At 41.0% G+C, this 17,268-nt stretch overlaps 1 protein-coding gene across 2 annotated transcripts; it reads right to left on the bottom strand.

Annotated features, from left to right (window-relative positions):
- Positions 1–21: 21 nt before the first annotated feature.
- Positions 22–15,799, bottom strand: sidt2 (SID1 transmembrane family, member 2). 2 transcript variants are annotated; one of them, XM_062385714.1, is made up of 26 exons: positions 14,980–15,799; positions 14,764–14,885; positions 12,082–12,246; positions 11,905–11,950; positions 11,564–11,665; positions 10,848–10,931; positions 10,571–10,736; positions 9,336–9,429; positions 8,987–9,045; positions 8,742–8,768; positions 7,567–7,605; positions 7,405–7,482; positions 6,757–6,872; positions 6,546–6,619; positions 5,910–5,976; positions 5,721–5,794; positions 5,495–5,618; positions 5,071–5,188; positions 4,212–4,348; positions 3,991–4,099; positions 3,178–3,254; positions 2,046–2,092; positions 1,843–1,948; positions 1,632–1,742; positions 1,401–1,514; positions 22–808 (listed from the first exon to the last, which is right to left on the bottom strand). In XM_062385714.1, the coding sequence occupies exons 1-26, from the start codon at positions 15,229–15,231 to the stop codon at positions 746–748; spliced, it is 2,571 nt and encodes an 856-aa protein (XP_062241698.1). In that variant the 5' UTR covers positions 15,232–15,799; the 3' UTR covers positions 22–745. The 2 variants fall into 2 exon arrangements, with proteins under 2 accessions (XP_062241698.1, XP_062241700.1); XM_062385716.1 differs by lacking the exon at positions 8,742–8,768.
- Between the last annotated feature and the right edge of the window lie 1,469 nt (positions 15,800–17,268).

Here is a 17,268-nt window from a genome sequence, read left to right as displayed (position 1 = left end):
AAAAAGCAAAAGGAAAAAATGAATCTGAAAATGAAACTTTTATTTAGTAACCGCTGATTGCACCGACATTGACATTAAAATCTGTTTTTCAAACAGGACAGTGCAAAATAAACCTTTGCAGTCGAGAAGTAAATACAATCATCGTCATCAATGTTCTCTAATGAGAAGGATGGCTAGCTGGAGCAACCGACCAATAGGAGCACAGTATGTGATTAGAACATTAAAGGCCACTGACAGTCTGGACAGAATTCATGTTGTCACAATGTTTGTAAACACATGCTCTCCAAACACACTCACGCACACACACAGCATAGAAACAGTAATTTCAAAATGCATTGTTGATTTGTAAGTCAAATGTAATGTGGACAGTATAAAATAAGTTAATATTTCTCTCTTTTAGCAAGTGTGTACATTGTTATCTTAATCGTCAGCAGTAAGTAAACATCAAGTACTACATTTATATATCGACGGTGACAGCAGGGGGACAAAACACTTCAGCATCGCTCCATGTGGATCCAGCTCTTTATTGGCTCTTCATTGGCACATTAGTGTCTGTACAAGTGGAAGGGGAGGGGCAGCACCCCTGCCCTGACTGGCTGATTGGCCGTGGGGGGGTGGCGATACGCCTGTCGAAAAGCCTGGGAAAAACACAGGCTACTGGCTGTGCTCTTTGAGGACATGAAGGTGACGCAAACGGAGCGAGAGCGAGAGGGAGGAGGGCAGTAAGGCAGAGAAGACGACAAATCTAGAAGACGAAGATCTTGTCTCTCGGGACGTGGTCGACGTCATCATCCATAGTCAACAGAATCTGAGAAGGAATAGGAGATGTTACTCATAAGTGTTCAGGGGCCAAGATAGTAAAGTGTAGTTCCACTGGCTCATTTAAGATGCAGGTCCTGTCTGGTGCCTTGCTCAGAGGCACTAGACAGGGTAGGGAGACTCTTGGATTTTTGGACAGATCAATCCAGGTTCGTCTTTTGTTGTCTCTCCGTGGAGTCGAACCAGAGACGAACCAGAGACCTTCTCTGCCCATAGTCCAAGTTTCTGCCACTAGACCATTTGAACGTTTTAGTAATTTTTTACTTTTAGCACCTTTGAAGTACTTTCAAAGTTTAATCAGTTATTCTCAATTCAAATGGAAGGACTACGACTCAATGAATAGACAACACCGTGACGCCAAGACGCACGCTCGTCTATAAACCAATCAATGTCGAGTACAAGTAGCCGCAGCCCACGTAGGTGTTGACAAGAGGATGTCGTACTCTTTAGCGCGCCCCCTACATGGCAATGTGAAACCCCAACTAACTGGATCAAATGTGTAAGCTGTAGTAAGACAGGGCAAAATAAATGTTTGTTGTTCTTTATTTCTATTTGATTTTTAATATAAATTTCCCTCATACCAGGAAGGATCCAAACATGGCGATGGACGAGAGAAAGTGCCAAATGTCGTGGTCGTCGAAGAATGAAAGCAGGATGCAGTCTCTGTTGTGCTCCCGAGACTCTGCTGGTGTTTTCTATGGCAGACGAGAGAAACACACAAAATGAACTGCTGTATAATGAAGTTTCCCATCTTTGTGTGTGTGTTTGTGTGTGTTTGTGTGTGTTTGTGTGTGTGTGTTTGTATTACTGACCTGCCAGGTGCTGAGACCCTGGAAGAAGAAAAAGAGTGCAAATCCCCACACCACAGCCGTGAAGAGAATCAACACCAATGCCAGACACTGGATTCTCTCACCACTCCGCAGCTAGACACACACATACAAATGAAAAATAGCTTTAGATGTAAGGCGTGTTTATAAAACTAAATCTAAATAAACCTCAATGTATGGATACACTCCAGCACACCTTCATGATGATGTAGAAGGCAAAGTAGAGCAGCAGGTTGCAGATGGCGATGGCCAACAGGTAGGAGGCAAAGTCGTTGGGTCTCTCCAAGAGGCCGTAGGCAGCTCTGTGGAGAAAAATAGATTGTATCTGTGCTTTTCTGAATCCTTCATTCGTATTTATATTGTTCCTACTTCATTTGCAGAGAACCAGTGTCGACTTACAGAGACCAGTTGACTATGTTCCCCATCACAAGGAGAACCATGCGGTCCTGAAAGACAGACACAAGCACTTCATCTGGACTTGTCCGTGATCCGTTCGATATGAATACAATTTACCAACATGGGACGGGACTTGTGCAGAATGTATTTCAAATGCTGACTGTGAATTATCCTTATAAAACTCCAATAAACAGTAAAAAAGAAGAAAAACTGATCCTGTGAAGGAAATGCTTCACAGGGGCAGACCGCGATTCGTTTTCTAAAAAGGAATAGAACTGAACGAGTGGGAAAAAGCTGACTGTGTCTTATCGCTGACACATTGGCTCTATATGGGAATGGTTTGTGGACTTCAAGTCACTGAATGTAAAACAAGGAATGTCTGTATCAAATGACTTGTTCAATGGAGAAAGAAATACGAGCCATTGTTCTCTGAAAATCATTGTGCTTGTCGTGTAAGGATTTACTTGCTGCATAATGTGGCAATTCCAATATCCAGAAATTTGTAATTTTATAAATCGGAAAATCATGTTATTAATATTCTAATTATTAGTATTATCATTATTATACTTAAAAAATGTCTCAAGACATTAACTGTGATTATGCCTGCAATTGAAATGTTATGCATCCTACATTGTTCCTCTAATTGACTTTATCATGAAATGTATGTTTAGCAAAAAAGAATAAAAAAATAAATAAAAAGATAATGTTCAGTAAAGGCACATCGTTCATTTTGTTGCTGGAGTGCTTTATGGTGACCTGATTTCTAGAGCTTTTATTTTGAGAAAGTAAACTTGGGTCGGAGGATTTTGTCGGTTGCTTAACAGATCTCTGAAATGGGCGATAAGCAAAGTCTTGACAGTAGGTTGTAGAACAGTTTGAGGAGACTCATTAATGACAAGGAATCCTTCTGAAGCATTAACACAGGTCACAAACAGCTCATTCCAGAGAGACAGGTTTATAACAGGTACTGCACTAGTTACAGAATCATTTCAATATTTTCACCTTCACTTTTGCTGTATGGACTAACTAAATCAAATGTGATGATTCCTTGTAACTCAGGAAGATGGGGAAAACTGCATCATTCTGAGTTACCATGAAAACTCTTCAGCATAATGATTCACAAGTCATTACTCACGATGTACATAGGTGTACTGCACTGCCTGATGAAATCTGTGTAGATGACATGCACCATCCTCCGCATGATCCCAGAGTCTGAGACACAGACACACACACAGAGAGAGGTTATAGCTGCAGTCAAATAAACATGGGGATGAAACAGCCAACTCAATCAAACTGCAGTTAATTTGTGTAGTTGCAGATTTCCATGACACACTCACAATTCTCCTCTTATGCTGAACACATCTATTGTAAAGCCTTATGTTATTCAAATATTCCACTCATTCTAAAGCGATCTAAGCTGATTTAATTAAGAATGAATGCATGGATTTCATTGAATATACCTAAAAGGAGAAAGATAAAGTAAGTCTGTGTGAATGTACATGGATATAGCAGTTTTGAGACATGAACTACGGAGAAGGTCGTGACAATTTGGTTTGGATTTTCTACGGAGGTTGCTACTAAGAAACGTTTAAAACAACACAGGCCTCTCCAGAACATTCAGGGGAGAGGTGGAGCAGCAGGCAGAAGCAGGAGGTAAAACATAAATTCCGCTGCAGAGATCAAATGCTTTTGTCTCATCACCGAAAACCCTTCTGCATGTTTGGCACCGCTTCTTCATCTGAGATAACTCTTTTCTCTTCTTTTTTTCAGTATTGCGTCTATAATGTCTTATAAACGTCATCAACACGCCCACTCACTCGCTGTGAATCCCCTGGAGGATTTCCTGCCATTTTCTTTTTAATATGGGGCTGGCCAGAGAAACTCCAGAGCCTCTAACTCAGACATTTGCGTTTCAATTACAGCACATCTGGATAATGCCAGATCTTACCTAGCCTCCACCGGCCCATGTAGTAGAGCTGTGTGCTGAGGAGGAGAGTGGCCAGAATGTGGATCACTGAGAAAACGATCCAGAAGACTGTGTTTCCCCTACCGAATACCTGCAAACAAACCACAAACCATTATCATGAAATATGTTGGTTTTGCACCATAACGACTATGAACGAAAATAATTAAAAACAATTATAACTGTTTTGTGGTGTGTGTACCTACCACTCCAAGCACAGAGAAGAAGATGACTGCAGCCAGGCAGGCATAGGCCGTGTAAGCACTTGCATTGATGTCTGGGTGTCTCTTCTGATACAGCTTCAACATACACAGCCCGGCAATCATGTACATGAAGGAGGTGTCTGCAAAAACGTAAAGAGGGATATTACGACACACATTTACTGCTTAATCATTCGAAACCATAAAAGGATGAGAAGCAAGTCGTTGCAGATGGTTATCACTGAATCTCAGCTCCGATTTATTGTCTTAATATCAAAGGAGCCGCTTCAACTTTCAGAGTCATTGTTTTACATTAACAGCCTGTCTGGTGAGCATATCTTACAGTTGCGCTCTATAAATGTCATAACAAGAGGGATTCTCTGCATGTCAGCCAGAGCACAATAAATCAAAAGACTATTTCCGACACCATATATCTACATAGACATCTCAGTGAAACTGTGTTTTCCCTCTGCAGTATGCGGTACTCTGTGGTGCAGTAGTATCCTGCAGGAGTGTCCTCCCTCCCCACTCCCCCACCGGCCTGCACTCACGTTGCACTCTAACAATAAACATAGCACACTAAAAATAAGCTATTAGAACCTGCCCATTACTTGAAGTTTATTGTGTGTTTGTTTTATCGTTTTAGAATTAATGAGGCACACATTTATTCATAAACAAAAAAAAAGTCCATTTGCGCAGTTCACCTGCCACGCACACCCCACATGAGACGTGCACAGCCAGGGAATTGGAGAATGTACAGACAACACAGTGTTCCTTTGCCCCTACTGCTTAAACAAATTCTAGAGGAAACACTGCTAGTACTTGTTCTCTATTGTAAATAGAGGGAAGAGAGGCACACACTCACCAAACTGGAAGTTGGTGTAGTTGGGACAGACGTGGTAGCAGGCACTGAGCAAGCCCTCCATCATGAGTGCAGTTCCCATGGCATAAAACAGACCAAAGTGTTTTGGGATACCACATTCCTGGGGGGGGGGGGGGGGGGGGGGGTGAAAGAGAGGGACATTGAAGTAATAAATGAGTCTCACTTGTTGATTCCAAAAGTACTGAGTGTATCTGGATGTCCCCCTTCATATTTACTTCATAAACATCAAGTTACCTGAAAAGTCACATGCCATCACAAATGAGGCAACCATTCATTTGATCAACCATTAGTAATTACAATTCAGTCTTGAAAATCACTTGAAAATCATTCTTACTGTACAACAGAGTGTGAGCGCATTAATTGGATCCTTACAGTGTGTCTGTCTCCTTGTGTACATGGGCCTTACCAGGGCATTGTGGTCGTTGCGGTCCAGAGCTCGATTGTGGACAATATCTCTCTTGAGGACAATAAGAAGGAAGAGGAGTCCCAGCATCACGTAACCAACGTTACTGAGTATGTTGTTGAATGCACTGTGTAGGACAATAAATGATGACATCAGCATGCCATCCATGAGCCATTATGTGCTGTAATAAATCACTAATACATTTTCAACAGCCATGCTAACTCCATACCTTAGAGCTCCGAGGGGATGGGCACACAGGAAGTTGTAGTAGCAAATGTCCTGGTTTCCTGTGACATTGACAACCTGCAGAGCAAAGAGTCGGTTTAATATCCACGTACAGTTAAAGTCAATGTGTCGATGTTTTCTTACAAAACATATGAAACACATGCAAACAGGGGGAAGAGTTTACTTCTGTTACCGTTTGATAGGTGATGACCAACTGGATGACGGGCAGGGCGTAGAACACAGCAATGGTGGCAATGTTCCTGGAGAGAGGATAGATTGACGTTAATAAAATTACAGATTTGTTTCATTATTACAGACTCATGCACAACCTGTTCTAAACCTGTCTGTTTGGAATGTTCGGTTCTCTTCTCCTATGTTAATGCTCTGGAACTTCTTTAGAATGTTCCCTTGTCATTGGTGAGTCCTCCTCAAACTGTTCTACAATATAATGTCACATTTTAGTGTTTTGTGCTGGATATATAAATGTAATGAGTTTTTTAACTTATTTTATTGAATTGAATTTTGGCTATTTCAGAGGTCTGCTTAGAAAATCGACACTCTTCAGTCCTAGGTTCGCAAGCTCTGTAATTCAGCTCAATACAATAATTGCTGCAACAAAACCAAAAGTTGTCCTTTTACATTGTAGACAAATTGTTAAAGAGGAGGTGCTCTGTCTTTTTCTTACTGTAACAGCCCCGTATTTCTCACTATCTTCGTTGTACTGCATCATAATTGCAACTGGTATGTATATAGAAATAATGTAAGAGGACTCTTTGTTATTGATTGATTATTGACAATGGTATTTGTCGTTCTTGGTCTGTGTCCTCACCAGAAGTATATTTGATATTTCTTGCTGAGGACCCTCTTGTCTTTGCGGGACAGGTCAGACACGTACAGAAATTTCTAAAATCAGAAAAGGACTTTGTATTACTGACAGTCAACAGGTAAAAACTGGCAACAGTGAGGAGAAGTAACATTCAAACATCATATACAAGCAGAGCTGACTTGCAATTACCAAACATTTGAGTTATGTGCCTGACCTTGGTGCGGACTATGTTTTTGTCTGAATTGATGTCATCCAGTGTGTCATAGTCATCCTCCTCCACAGAGCTCAGAGACTCCCGCCTGCTTCGTCCAACACTGTCCAGCGATCGCTCTAATGACGGGGGGTAGACAGAGGAGGAGGATGAGACCCAAACAATTTAAAAAAGGTTTGTGTTTAACGGAGAGACAATTTGAGCATTTAAGATGGCTGTCTAGGTTTAATAGAAATGGTCTAAAGAAGAAAAGGCAAACATGTCACACCACCAATCAAATTTTAAACATGTCAAAACAAAAGATCAGAACGATTCTTGATTCTTTAATTTTTGCATTTCAGACTCATCAGATTAGGAATTCCTGGCAGAAAACATCTAACTGATATTATTTATGATTCACAGAGTGCTGTGATTTGTTTTGGTGTAAATCTTGGAACTGATTCGGCCAAATGCAGGCTGTGTGTCACCGATACGGACGGCTATGTGGTGAAGGAGTCTGATGATTGGTCAACGTCTCCTGTCCTGATTAACAAAGATCAGAGAGCCAGTGATCTGCCTGCAAAGAAACCAAATGGCAAGCCAGGCTCTGTGGACATATTGCAGCGTGACAGAGGTGGACAAGAGACAAGTTGTGTCCATGTATGTGCTTACCCATGTATCCGTAGTTATTATCAGTTGAGGTGGCGCTGTCAGTGATGGCCTCAGAGCTCAAAGTGCTGCCGTTGTCAGCTGTTGAGCAGCAAGAAGAGAAACAGATTATTTATGAAATGTCCACACAAATAAAGACTTCCACGAAAATAATCCAAAACTCACCAATGGAGCCATATTCATACGGTGAGACTGGGGTCTTGCCTGTAGAGATGTGTTGAGACACATTTTATGAAATACACATGCACAAACAAGCCATGATACTACCACTGATATCTTATTGCTGAATACTAACACAACTCTGTAGCTCAATTGTTAGTACATAAACACAGGAAGTCAAAATTGGCATGCTTGCGGGGAACAGAAATTTGGTGTCCAAAGGTTTTTCCATGCTCAAAATGATTAAAAACAGACATTTGAAATGGCGGTTTTAGTGAATGGTTGAAAATGTGAGTGCTAATAAATGGAGCTGAAGAAACACTTCAACAGGTAGTGTACACATTTAACTGAATGATCATCTTACTACTTTTACATGGAACAACAGCTTTTTCAGCCCATCAAGTTGTTAACCTTATCAACTAAAATATTTACACTTTGTCAGCCAATGAACAGTATAACTGTGAGAGGAAGTATTAGGATGAGATTGTGATAAAAACCTTGGTCAGAAGGACCAACACACTGGCTGCGTGGTCGTGTAATGTTTTCATTTGGTAAGCCATGCTATCAGGTTAGAGTGACCACACTGTGCCTCAGACGCACGTCTCGGGCGCATCTCACACGTGTGGGCCACACTGCTCTTGTAGAGAGTCGAGGTCTGTTTCAAAATAAAAGCATGCTAGTGGTTCTGTTGACTGAACTAAAAAAAGATAAGATTGAATTGAAATACATTAATTAGTTTGAACAAGGTTTTCATGGTTAATGTAGGTCCAGAATATGTATGACTTGAGTCCTGGCATTTAATTGAGTACATAGGCTACTTTTATTTGTTTTGATTAGAAACAGGCAGCAGGCAGGCTCCCTGTGTAAGACGCAGCAGATCGGCACCTCAGCCGCATGTGATGGACACGCAGCCAGTGTGGCCCGTGTTTAACAATTGCTCAGCTGAGTCGTGTCTCTATGATGCAAGCCATTAAACATTAACATACTGTCATAGTACATTGCCACGTTATATAATTAGAAAGTCCATCAAAGCACTACAGCCAAGAATATTACTCTATCCCCTTCTCTATAAAAAAAAGGGCAATAGTATATAAGCCAATGCATGCATAGCATCAACAGACAAGTAACACAGTGCAAGAAAAGGCAGCAAGATCATATAAGGAGGAACAGTGTTGTTATACCATCTTCATTCTTTCCAAGCAGAGAGGCTGAGCCACACATTAGCATGAGGGAGAGAGAGAGTGAAAGAAACATTTAGTACACACAGGTAAACTCCACACAGAACAAATTAAGAGCATGTTAAGTGTAGTTGAACATCTTGCATAGTGTGTTAAAGCATATAGTGAGTTCAGAATATTGGTATGCTCCACACGCCCTCTAAGGAACCCCTAATAGAACCTTCCATTATAGCTAGTTGCTGGCTTACCTGTCTCAGCAGGCGACATGTCAGCAGGATTCAGATAGTCTTCTCTCGTCTCTTTCATTCTGCAGAAACAGACAGCAAGAGATGCAAATGAACAGAATTTGTATTTAGTATAGTGTTGGTCTAAATAAATACTTCAGTCACAGATTTCAACCTCTAGGTTAAACTGGGCTAGAGATTTAAACAGCTGATGTAAACTTGTGTGAGCTTTTTCCATCGTAATGAGCAAAGTCAGGATTGGAGACATGAGGACAGACACAAGAGATAAGAGATAAGAGGAAACAGTGTACATGAAATGGATGCACTAACTAAATGTTGTTAGAGTTTGGTAAGGTAAGGTGTGAAACCATACCGCTTTTTCTCCAGACAGGCCCCAATGAAGGTGAGCAGGTAGATGGAAAAGAAGATACCCAGACAGAACAGCATGCCCATCACATACACCTTTGCTGTGGAGTGAAGAGGAAGGAGACTTATTGCAGGCTGTTCACATACTAATACTGCATGACCTTGAGTCCTCTGCACAGTGCAACAATACTTAGGGCTTGGCAATACACCAGTGTCATTGTCATTCTTCTCCCTGAATTCCAGACTCACTTCAATATTGATTCAGTTATAGGATATTTCAGTGTAAAACACCAATTTTAATTTGTTTCGAAAATAAATTCTCAGAGAACTAAAGCTGTAAAATGTGCAATGACACCTCTAACTTGGTGCATTATTACAAATATCATGGTAACATATTTTGTTGGATGGTATTTTGTTCCCAAAATGATTGTGATATTTATCAACGGTGTTGGATCATGAGTCTGGAACAGTCACTTTAACACTGAGTCCAGGCTGCGCGCCGCGTCTCGTGATGTACTGAGCGCACACAAACTGATGACGGCTTGTTGACGAATTTTTAAATGCAGCCTCATAAACTGTAGAGCGAATCGTGAGTAAACTTCAGGTCCGATTATACTTGTGATGAGTGTTGGTGTTTATATGTGAATGCAGGTCAGCAGGAGAGTGGAGGGAGGAAACAGGAAACTCAAGCCAGTTCAAACTAACCGCTGCTTCTGCTCTGATCATGAAGCAGCGACGCTGATCATTGTGCGTCAGTGAGTGGGGGCGGGGCCCCCAGGGCAATGAAAATATATCACAAGACAGGACTGGCTTCTCCTGCCAAAACTTGAATATAAATGCCTTAATGTAATGCCATAACTTTCCAAAATGTGACAGACACCGTAATATTGGATCTAGGTCATATCGCCCACCACTAAAAATAAATCATTACAGAAAGCTTAGAAGTGAAACACACGTTAAAATTATGGATGAATTGTTCATATACATCTGTATGTAAACCAATAAATAAAGTGAAAAAAAAAAAATTATGCATGAATGAAGTCTTCCAGTTCTAGAGAACTTTTATCTGCTGCTTTTAAGAGCCATGCGTTGGATACAAATATTGTCCTGGGAAGATGCACTATCAGGTTTGCAATCCTGAAACTGCAGATAAATTAAGAAAATAGTGCTTGAAGTGTTAGCTTTTTACCTGAAGATTCTTTTTAAAAGCACTTTTAATCCAGCAGTTCATATGCAACTTACAATCGATGGCAGGGGTGACCACCACATCGATGCGCTTGCTGCGGTTGCCGGCATCCATCAGCTCATCAGGACGCAGAGGGTAGAACCGCAGCGGACCGCCACATGCCTCGTCCTCTGTTTTTACCACGACCACCACATAGAAACTGTTGCTTGGAAAATCTTTTCGCTGAAAACAAACACCAAGAGATGTGGGGAGATATAATAAGATTCCGTTCATATGGTTATGGCATCAACACTCTGGCTTGGTCACAGGAGCTTCCACATTGAGAAACACTACCTGCACAGTGATGGCACCTTTTTTGGTCATAGTCTGGTACATCCCAATGAAGGCCACGTTGTTGTCGAGGTCATATACAGGGCACTGATAAGATGCAGAGAGAAAAATGAGAGAGACAACAAATATTTAAAGTAAGTGGAATTAAGATATTAACGAGATTACGACACCGACTGAAGTCGAGATCACACATGAACTCCAGAGAATGTCCAAACAACTGGGTCTTAGCTTTCTCTGGCGTTTTCTTCTCACATACGAACAACACAGCAACAGATCCTCTGTTCAGACACAATCACAACACATAAATCTCTGGAGCTTCTTAGGTGATAGGTGGAGCAGCAGGCAGAAGCAGGACGTAATGTATCACATGTTTACATCACATTGACACCAGCGTCGGCTCTTATCCCCAAAAGATCTCTTGACATTTATTGGATATTTGTATTCTTTTTGTGTCAACACACCCAATAGCTTGCTGTGGTGAATCCTTTGGAGCATCTCATGCTGTGCTCTCACATACAGCCCCTCCAAAGAATGTCAGGAAATAATCCTGAGTTCAGTGCATGTCTGAAAGCAGCTTGTTTTTGCACTGCATTGTTGCAATGAACCCAAGAATGTCCTTGTGTGGTCCAAGAGGGGTTCTACATGCTGACCATTCTCATAAGGCAACTTGAGGACAGCAGACGTCTGGTTGAGGAAACAGGGACCAGAGTTATTTTTACCTGGATGTCCTGGACGGACATCACGGAGCAGGGGAAGGTCATGTCTGAGTTGACCTTGACGATCACAGTGTCCACCCCATCTCGAAAGACATACTTGAAGTACTGAGGGGAAGACAAGAGGGGAAGGAAGGGGAAAAGAGGAAGAGACAGAGGGAGGGAAGTAATTACAGGGGAAATGATTAGAAAGGATGTGTTGTAATCAGAAATTCTCAACAGCCTATTTTCTTTTGTACTTTCTCACGCTTCTTTCACGTTTATCTATCATGTCATCTGTAACTTTCGTTTTGTTAAGTAAAACTTATTATCATAAACACACAAAACAATGGCAACAAGCTGTATACCTGAGGTTGGGATGGTGATGCAGTAAAGCTAAATTTCTTGTCTGTCCTGTAATCAAATGTCACAATAACATGTTAGACATACCAGCAACATCACTTCACTTGTTGATTCCTTCAAAGCCCAACCTAAAGGCAGAAGCGTTGAGCTGATACTTCTTATTTTTATCAAATATTACTCACAGAAGGGTAAAGCTTTCCACACGGCTGACCCTAAGCTGGTAGTTTGTCCCCTGGCTGGACAGGGTAGAGACGTCTACATAAAAGTACTGGGTTTCAGAGGCAGCCCGGGACGGAGGCTGGCACAACGTCCGGCCCACATGATCATAAGGGTACTTCCTCTGGTACCTGGAGACAGAGAGACAGATAAAGGGGTTGACAAATTGTTTCAAAGCGAAAAAGGGTTTAGCAACTTGCAGAACCTTGAATTTGTATATAAATTGTATATAAAATAAATTGTATTAAGTATTGAATGATAACTATCTATTCAGTTCGTTTTATATGTTGCTGCAACAACCAATCGATTATAATCTATTTAAAAATAGTTGGAGATCAATTTAGTAATCGAGTAGTTAGTTCCGATATAATACACGGCACACACTCCGATGTGGGGGCAGCAAACCAGCCAATGCTGAGCCTTTGCGTAGCTCATGTGACGACACCGTCTCCTCTCTTGAGTAAACTTGTCAAAAATGGCAGCAACAAATTCTCGTAATGATACAGCGGAGACATGTCATCAAAAGTGTGGGAAAACTTTACAATAAAGTCTTTAGATAAGACAATTAGCTGTCAATTGTGTAAAGCTGATAACACATAGAACAGCAGCACAACATCACTGTAGAATGAACCTGAAGAGAAAAATTGATGTATCCTCCTCTTCTCTCTGGTTACTGGTGGATCGTAAACAATTTGGAGTTCATCCCACAGTGATCTGGTGCTGCTGTGTCTTGTGAAATCATCTTTACACATGTTTTTTCTCTGAGACTTAAATGAAAACACACAAACTATTCACCTATTGAGATGAACGAAAGACTTGTTGAACTTGGATTACAACAAGTCAGATGTAAATTGTAGGTACCTGAAACTTGAATCATAGTCATAATTAAATCGCAGATGCCTGTTATACATAGATAAACAGCATTGTACAAGAAGTCGAAAGCCAAAAGTGTGCCTAACGTTAGCTCAATCAATTCTGTAGTTCTGTTGGCCACTGTTAAGATTTCTGAGCTACTGAGAAGGATGCAGGAGAATGCCGTAGTAACGCTGCATGAACAAGGGACTTTCTGAAACAAAACCACTGGACTGCATCACTCACACTACTGCACTGTGTTCACAAGTAAAGCAAGCATAGAGAAAACAAATATTCAAAGCAATAATGACATAAAGAGTGTAGGCCCACAGGTTAGGGAAAACATTAAAGAATAGTAAAGCGTAAAATGTTGAGATAAGCACACAGCATTGCTCAAAACAATTAGACTGTCATTTCAAGAAAGCATGTGACCACGGCTAAATGAAACAGAAGTAACTCTATTCAGATGAGTGTATGTCACCTCCGATTTGACCGGGTAGGATCACAGAGGAGGAAGTGAAAGTCCAAGGTTGATTACAGATCTGGAGACTGTTTAAGCAAGACTGTGTGGACTTGACTGTGATGTTGCACAGCCACAGAGTGTTGAAGATTCCGGTCAATTCACAGATACACTAGCAGCTATTGGCTAATAAACAGCTAAACTTCTTACCTGTTATGTAATACCACCTGATTAAGTCAGGTTGCAAAAGCTTCTTGCCCTGTAACTGCAAAGGTACAGTCAAGGGCATTTTGGAGACTCTGATTTTGATGATTCTATTTTATGTGATTGCAATTCTCACCAAAGTTACACTTGCTACATCTCCCTCAACCACACTGTGATAAGAGCACAGCTACCATTTACACATCTCCTTCTCTTATAGGGCTGTTCATTTCACACACACCAAACCAAACAAGGTTCATCGCATGAACTGGAGTCATAATTATATACAGTCTAAACAAACACAGCAGCAACACCACTAATTTGAGGTAACTGTGGGCACAGTAACAACATACAGTCAAAGCCAATTAAAAACTAGGTTGGGTGGACACATGCCTGTTCGCTGTTGTGAATAATTAGTCCATTTAGAATAACAAATTTCAGTTAAGGCATTCTGACATAATGCCATGACACACGACTAATCTACAAGTACAGCTATTGTGTTCCCCTTGTTTTCTATGATGGATGTGGAGATCAACCTTCTCCTTGCATTTCCACAGCTGATTGTGTAATTGCTCCAGTTGACATACATAAACCACCGAACATGGATCCGCTCGTGTATGTTCACCATATGCAGCAGTACCTAAAAGACATTTGTGTCACTAGCTCTAGTGACACATACTGTGAATCAATGGCAAGTTTAACCACATGCTCTACTCTTTTTGAGGTCTATGATATCTTTATTGATATAGTAAATATAGTAATACAATACAATTAACTGTAACAAAAAAAATCAGCTATAAAAGTATGAATAAAAAAAATAAACAAGATAGAAATTAAATAAGCAGAAACAGATCAAATAAGTGACTGAGGCTCATGCTTTGATTTTAAAAGAAGGTGGTCACTAACTTAATGTATATTATTTACTGAGAGTAAAATGTTGGCTAATATGCAGTTACTATGGCAAGTGGAGGGCTATGAAACATTATAGTGGCTATCTCATGTAATAAACATAAATATTGTTGGGTTAGGGTCAGTGTCCTAGTCTGGAAAGACTACGAAGTGAGGAAACAAAACACCATCTTGTTTCTATTAAATGTTGAGTGCTAAATAAAGATATCTGTGGGGGGGGACTTACAGGCCTCTCAGGATGAGGGGGACTTGGAAGGAGAGCACAGCTTGCTTCTGTCGCACCACAAACAGAATAGGACTCTCCAAACCCTCTGACAGCACATCCACGGACACGCGTACTCCCTCCGTCTGAAACCAAAAGAAGGGATCCGAGTTACACGCCGTGCTACTTGTCACCTTTCTCCGAGACATAGGAGCCTCTGGTGCGGGCATGTGAACTCACCTTGTTCCTGGAGACGGTTTGGTTGAACGCGTAGATGGTCTGGTTGTCACTCGTCACCGTGTCATTGTAGGTGACATCAAACTCGGCATCCTTCTGCACAACGTTCTTGGTCACCCCCAACGCCGCCCCGCCGCAGACGAAGTGGGTCACACAAATCCAGAGCAGGGCGGCCGGTCCAGGTCGGATCCAGCAGTCAGCTGCAGGTCCACAGCTGTTTTTATGTCGAGATTTCCAGCAACTCCTGAACAACATTTTGTCCGACAGCGTCCTCCTGAACCGCAGACAGATTCCTCAGGTTACTCGAGCCTTTGCCGCAATACTAATAAAACCTGCTCCCCATTCAGCAACAAATACCCTGATAGCAAGCTGGCTAGCTCAGCTGTTCCACTTCCATCAGAGACAAACACACGGATGCTAACAAGCGAGCTAAGGACGCAGTGGGTGTCCACCCCAAAACGGAGTCGTTCCACGTCCTGTTCACATCCGCCACAACGAAATGTCAACAATGCAGCGGATGACGAAAGTTACAAGACCACACGATGAAGGCCACCCCCAGTTCCTCTTCATCTGCAACGCCGAAGCCCAGCAGGCTGCTAGCCACTTAACGTTAGCATCGTCTGAATAACGTAGCTTCTTGTTTTGAAATCTCAGTTCAGGTCCACCGTCGCGGACTGAGCGGAAAAATAAATACAGTGTATCGTTGTTGTTTCTCTCAGGTCAGAGTGAAGGGCTGTCACTGCGTCTTGGCTTTGTTCAAACACATTTGTCATGCTCAGTGTTTACAGTGTGGTAGAATCTGTGCGATTAGCGTCCCCCCCCACCCCAGCACCACTTTCAGACAGTAAACAAACCCAACGCGACGTCATGACGTCATGTGGCTGCCCTCTGCAGGTGCAGTACCTTTTGTAAACCTGCCTTTTCGTCCTGTCGTTGTTTCTCTGGAGCTACTTCACAATTACTCCCTGTCGTAGGTAGGTAGGTAGGTAGGTAGGTAGGTAGGTAGGTAGGTAGGTAGGTAGGTAGGTAGGTAGGTAGGTAGGAAGGATGGATGGATGGATAGATAGATAGATAGATAGATAGATAGATAGATAGATAGATAGATAGATAGATAGATAGATAGATAGATAGATAGATAGATAGATAGATAGATACATAGATAGATAGATAGATAGATAGATACATAGATACATAGATAGATAGATAGATACATACATACATAGATAGATAGATAGATACATAGATAGATACATAGATAGATAGATAGATACATAGATAGATACATAGATAGATACATAGATACATAGATAGATAGATACATAGATAGATACATAGATAGATAGATACATAGATATGACAAACTGAACTCTGAAAAGACAATTTAAAGCTAAATCTAGCCAACAATAGCTAGTAACACAAGCAAAGTTATAAGAAATTGTACACAGTAAATCTGTTTATTAACTCATGGACACTAAAGAAATTACTTGGTTGGTAGAAGTCAACAGCTGAAAATATTCTCTTCAATAATATATAAGAACGCATTAATACTAATTACTAATGTCTACAGAAACACAATGTGTCCTTGTCTCAACTGTCACTGAGACAAGGAAATATATATCACAGAGCCTTACTTTCATTAATGGTTGGAAGATAATGTAAACCTGCATTTATTGGATATATGAGCAATTGGGCCTAATCCTGCTGTTTAATAATGCAGGACCTGCCTTTAGATATATAGGCTCATTTCATCCAGTTGTGTTCCTTCTAAATGCATTTACTAAATCAAGTTTGATTGATAAATTCCATCAATCACACTGAGAACCTGTTATTTCTCACAGCACCTGTCTTATGTGCTTAGCTGGTAATTCAGCTTGACGAAACAGGATGCAGCAATGCCTCTTGGACATGGAGTGGTGCTGTTTACATCCTGCTGAGAGGGCCATCGAATAAAACAGAATAGAAATCAGATTTACCCACATATGGAGCCCAGTTATAAAAATAAGCCCTAGTCTGAAGCATTTTTGTGTAACAGACTAAACTGCTGTTTGGTATGAAATTATTTTATTTTACATATTTTGTGATACATTTGTATTGTTGGCGAAGTAGTAGGTTACAAATATTTGGGGGTTTTGTGAGGTTTTCAACCCATATCTATTTCTTAATTTATTGCTGGTGTCTCTTTTGTACTTTTTGTTCTTTCCAGGGGGGCTCATTAGCAAAGTAAAAAAATACACAGATTTAGCTAATTAAGTTGAAAGTCCATTTCCTGATGAAAGTACAGTGTTAATGCTA

This window comes from Platichthys flesus, chromosome 4, assembly GCF_949316205.1.
Source record: "Platichthys flesus chromosome 4, fPlaFle2.1, whole genome shotgun sequence".
In the NCBI taxonomy this organism is placed as follows: domain Eukaryota; kingdom Metazoa; phylum Chordata; class Actinopteri; order Pleuronectiformes; family Pleuronectidae; genus Platichthys; species Platichthys flesus.
The sequence above is the reverse complement of the archived record's forward strand: the minus strand, read 5'-3'. Positions and strand labels throughout refer to the sequence as shown.

Coding starts and splice junctions, on each gene's coding strand:
- sidt2 (XM_062385714.1), bottom strand. CDS start 15,231: ATGTTGTTCAGGAGTTGCTGGAAATCTCGACATAAAAACAGCTGTGGA. Junction 10,737..10,847: donor AAGGTGCCATCACTGTGCAG/GTAGTGTTTCTC, acceptor GTTTGTTTTCAG/CGAAAAGATTTTCCAAGCAA. Junction 3,255..3,990: donor CATGGGCCGGTGGAGGCTAG/GTAAGATCTGGC, acceptor TCTGTGTCTCAG/ACTCTGGGATCATGCGGAGG.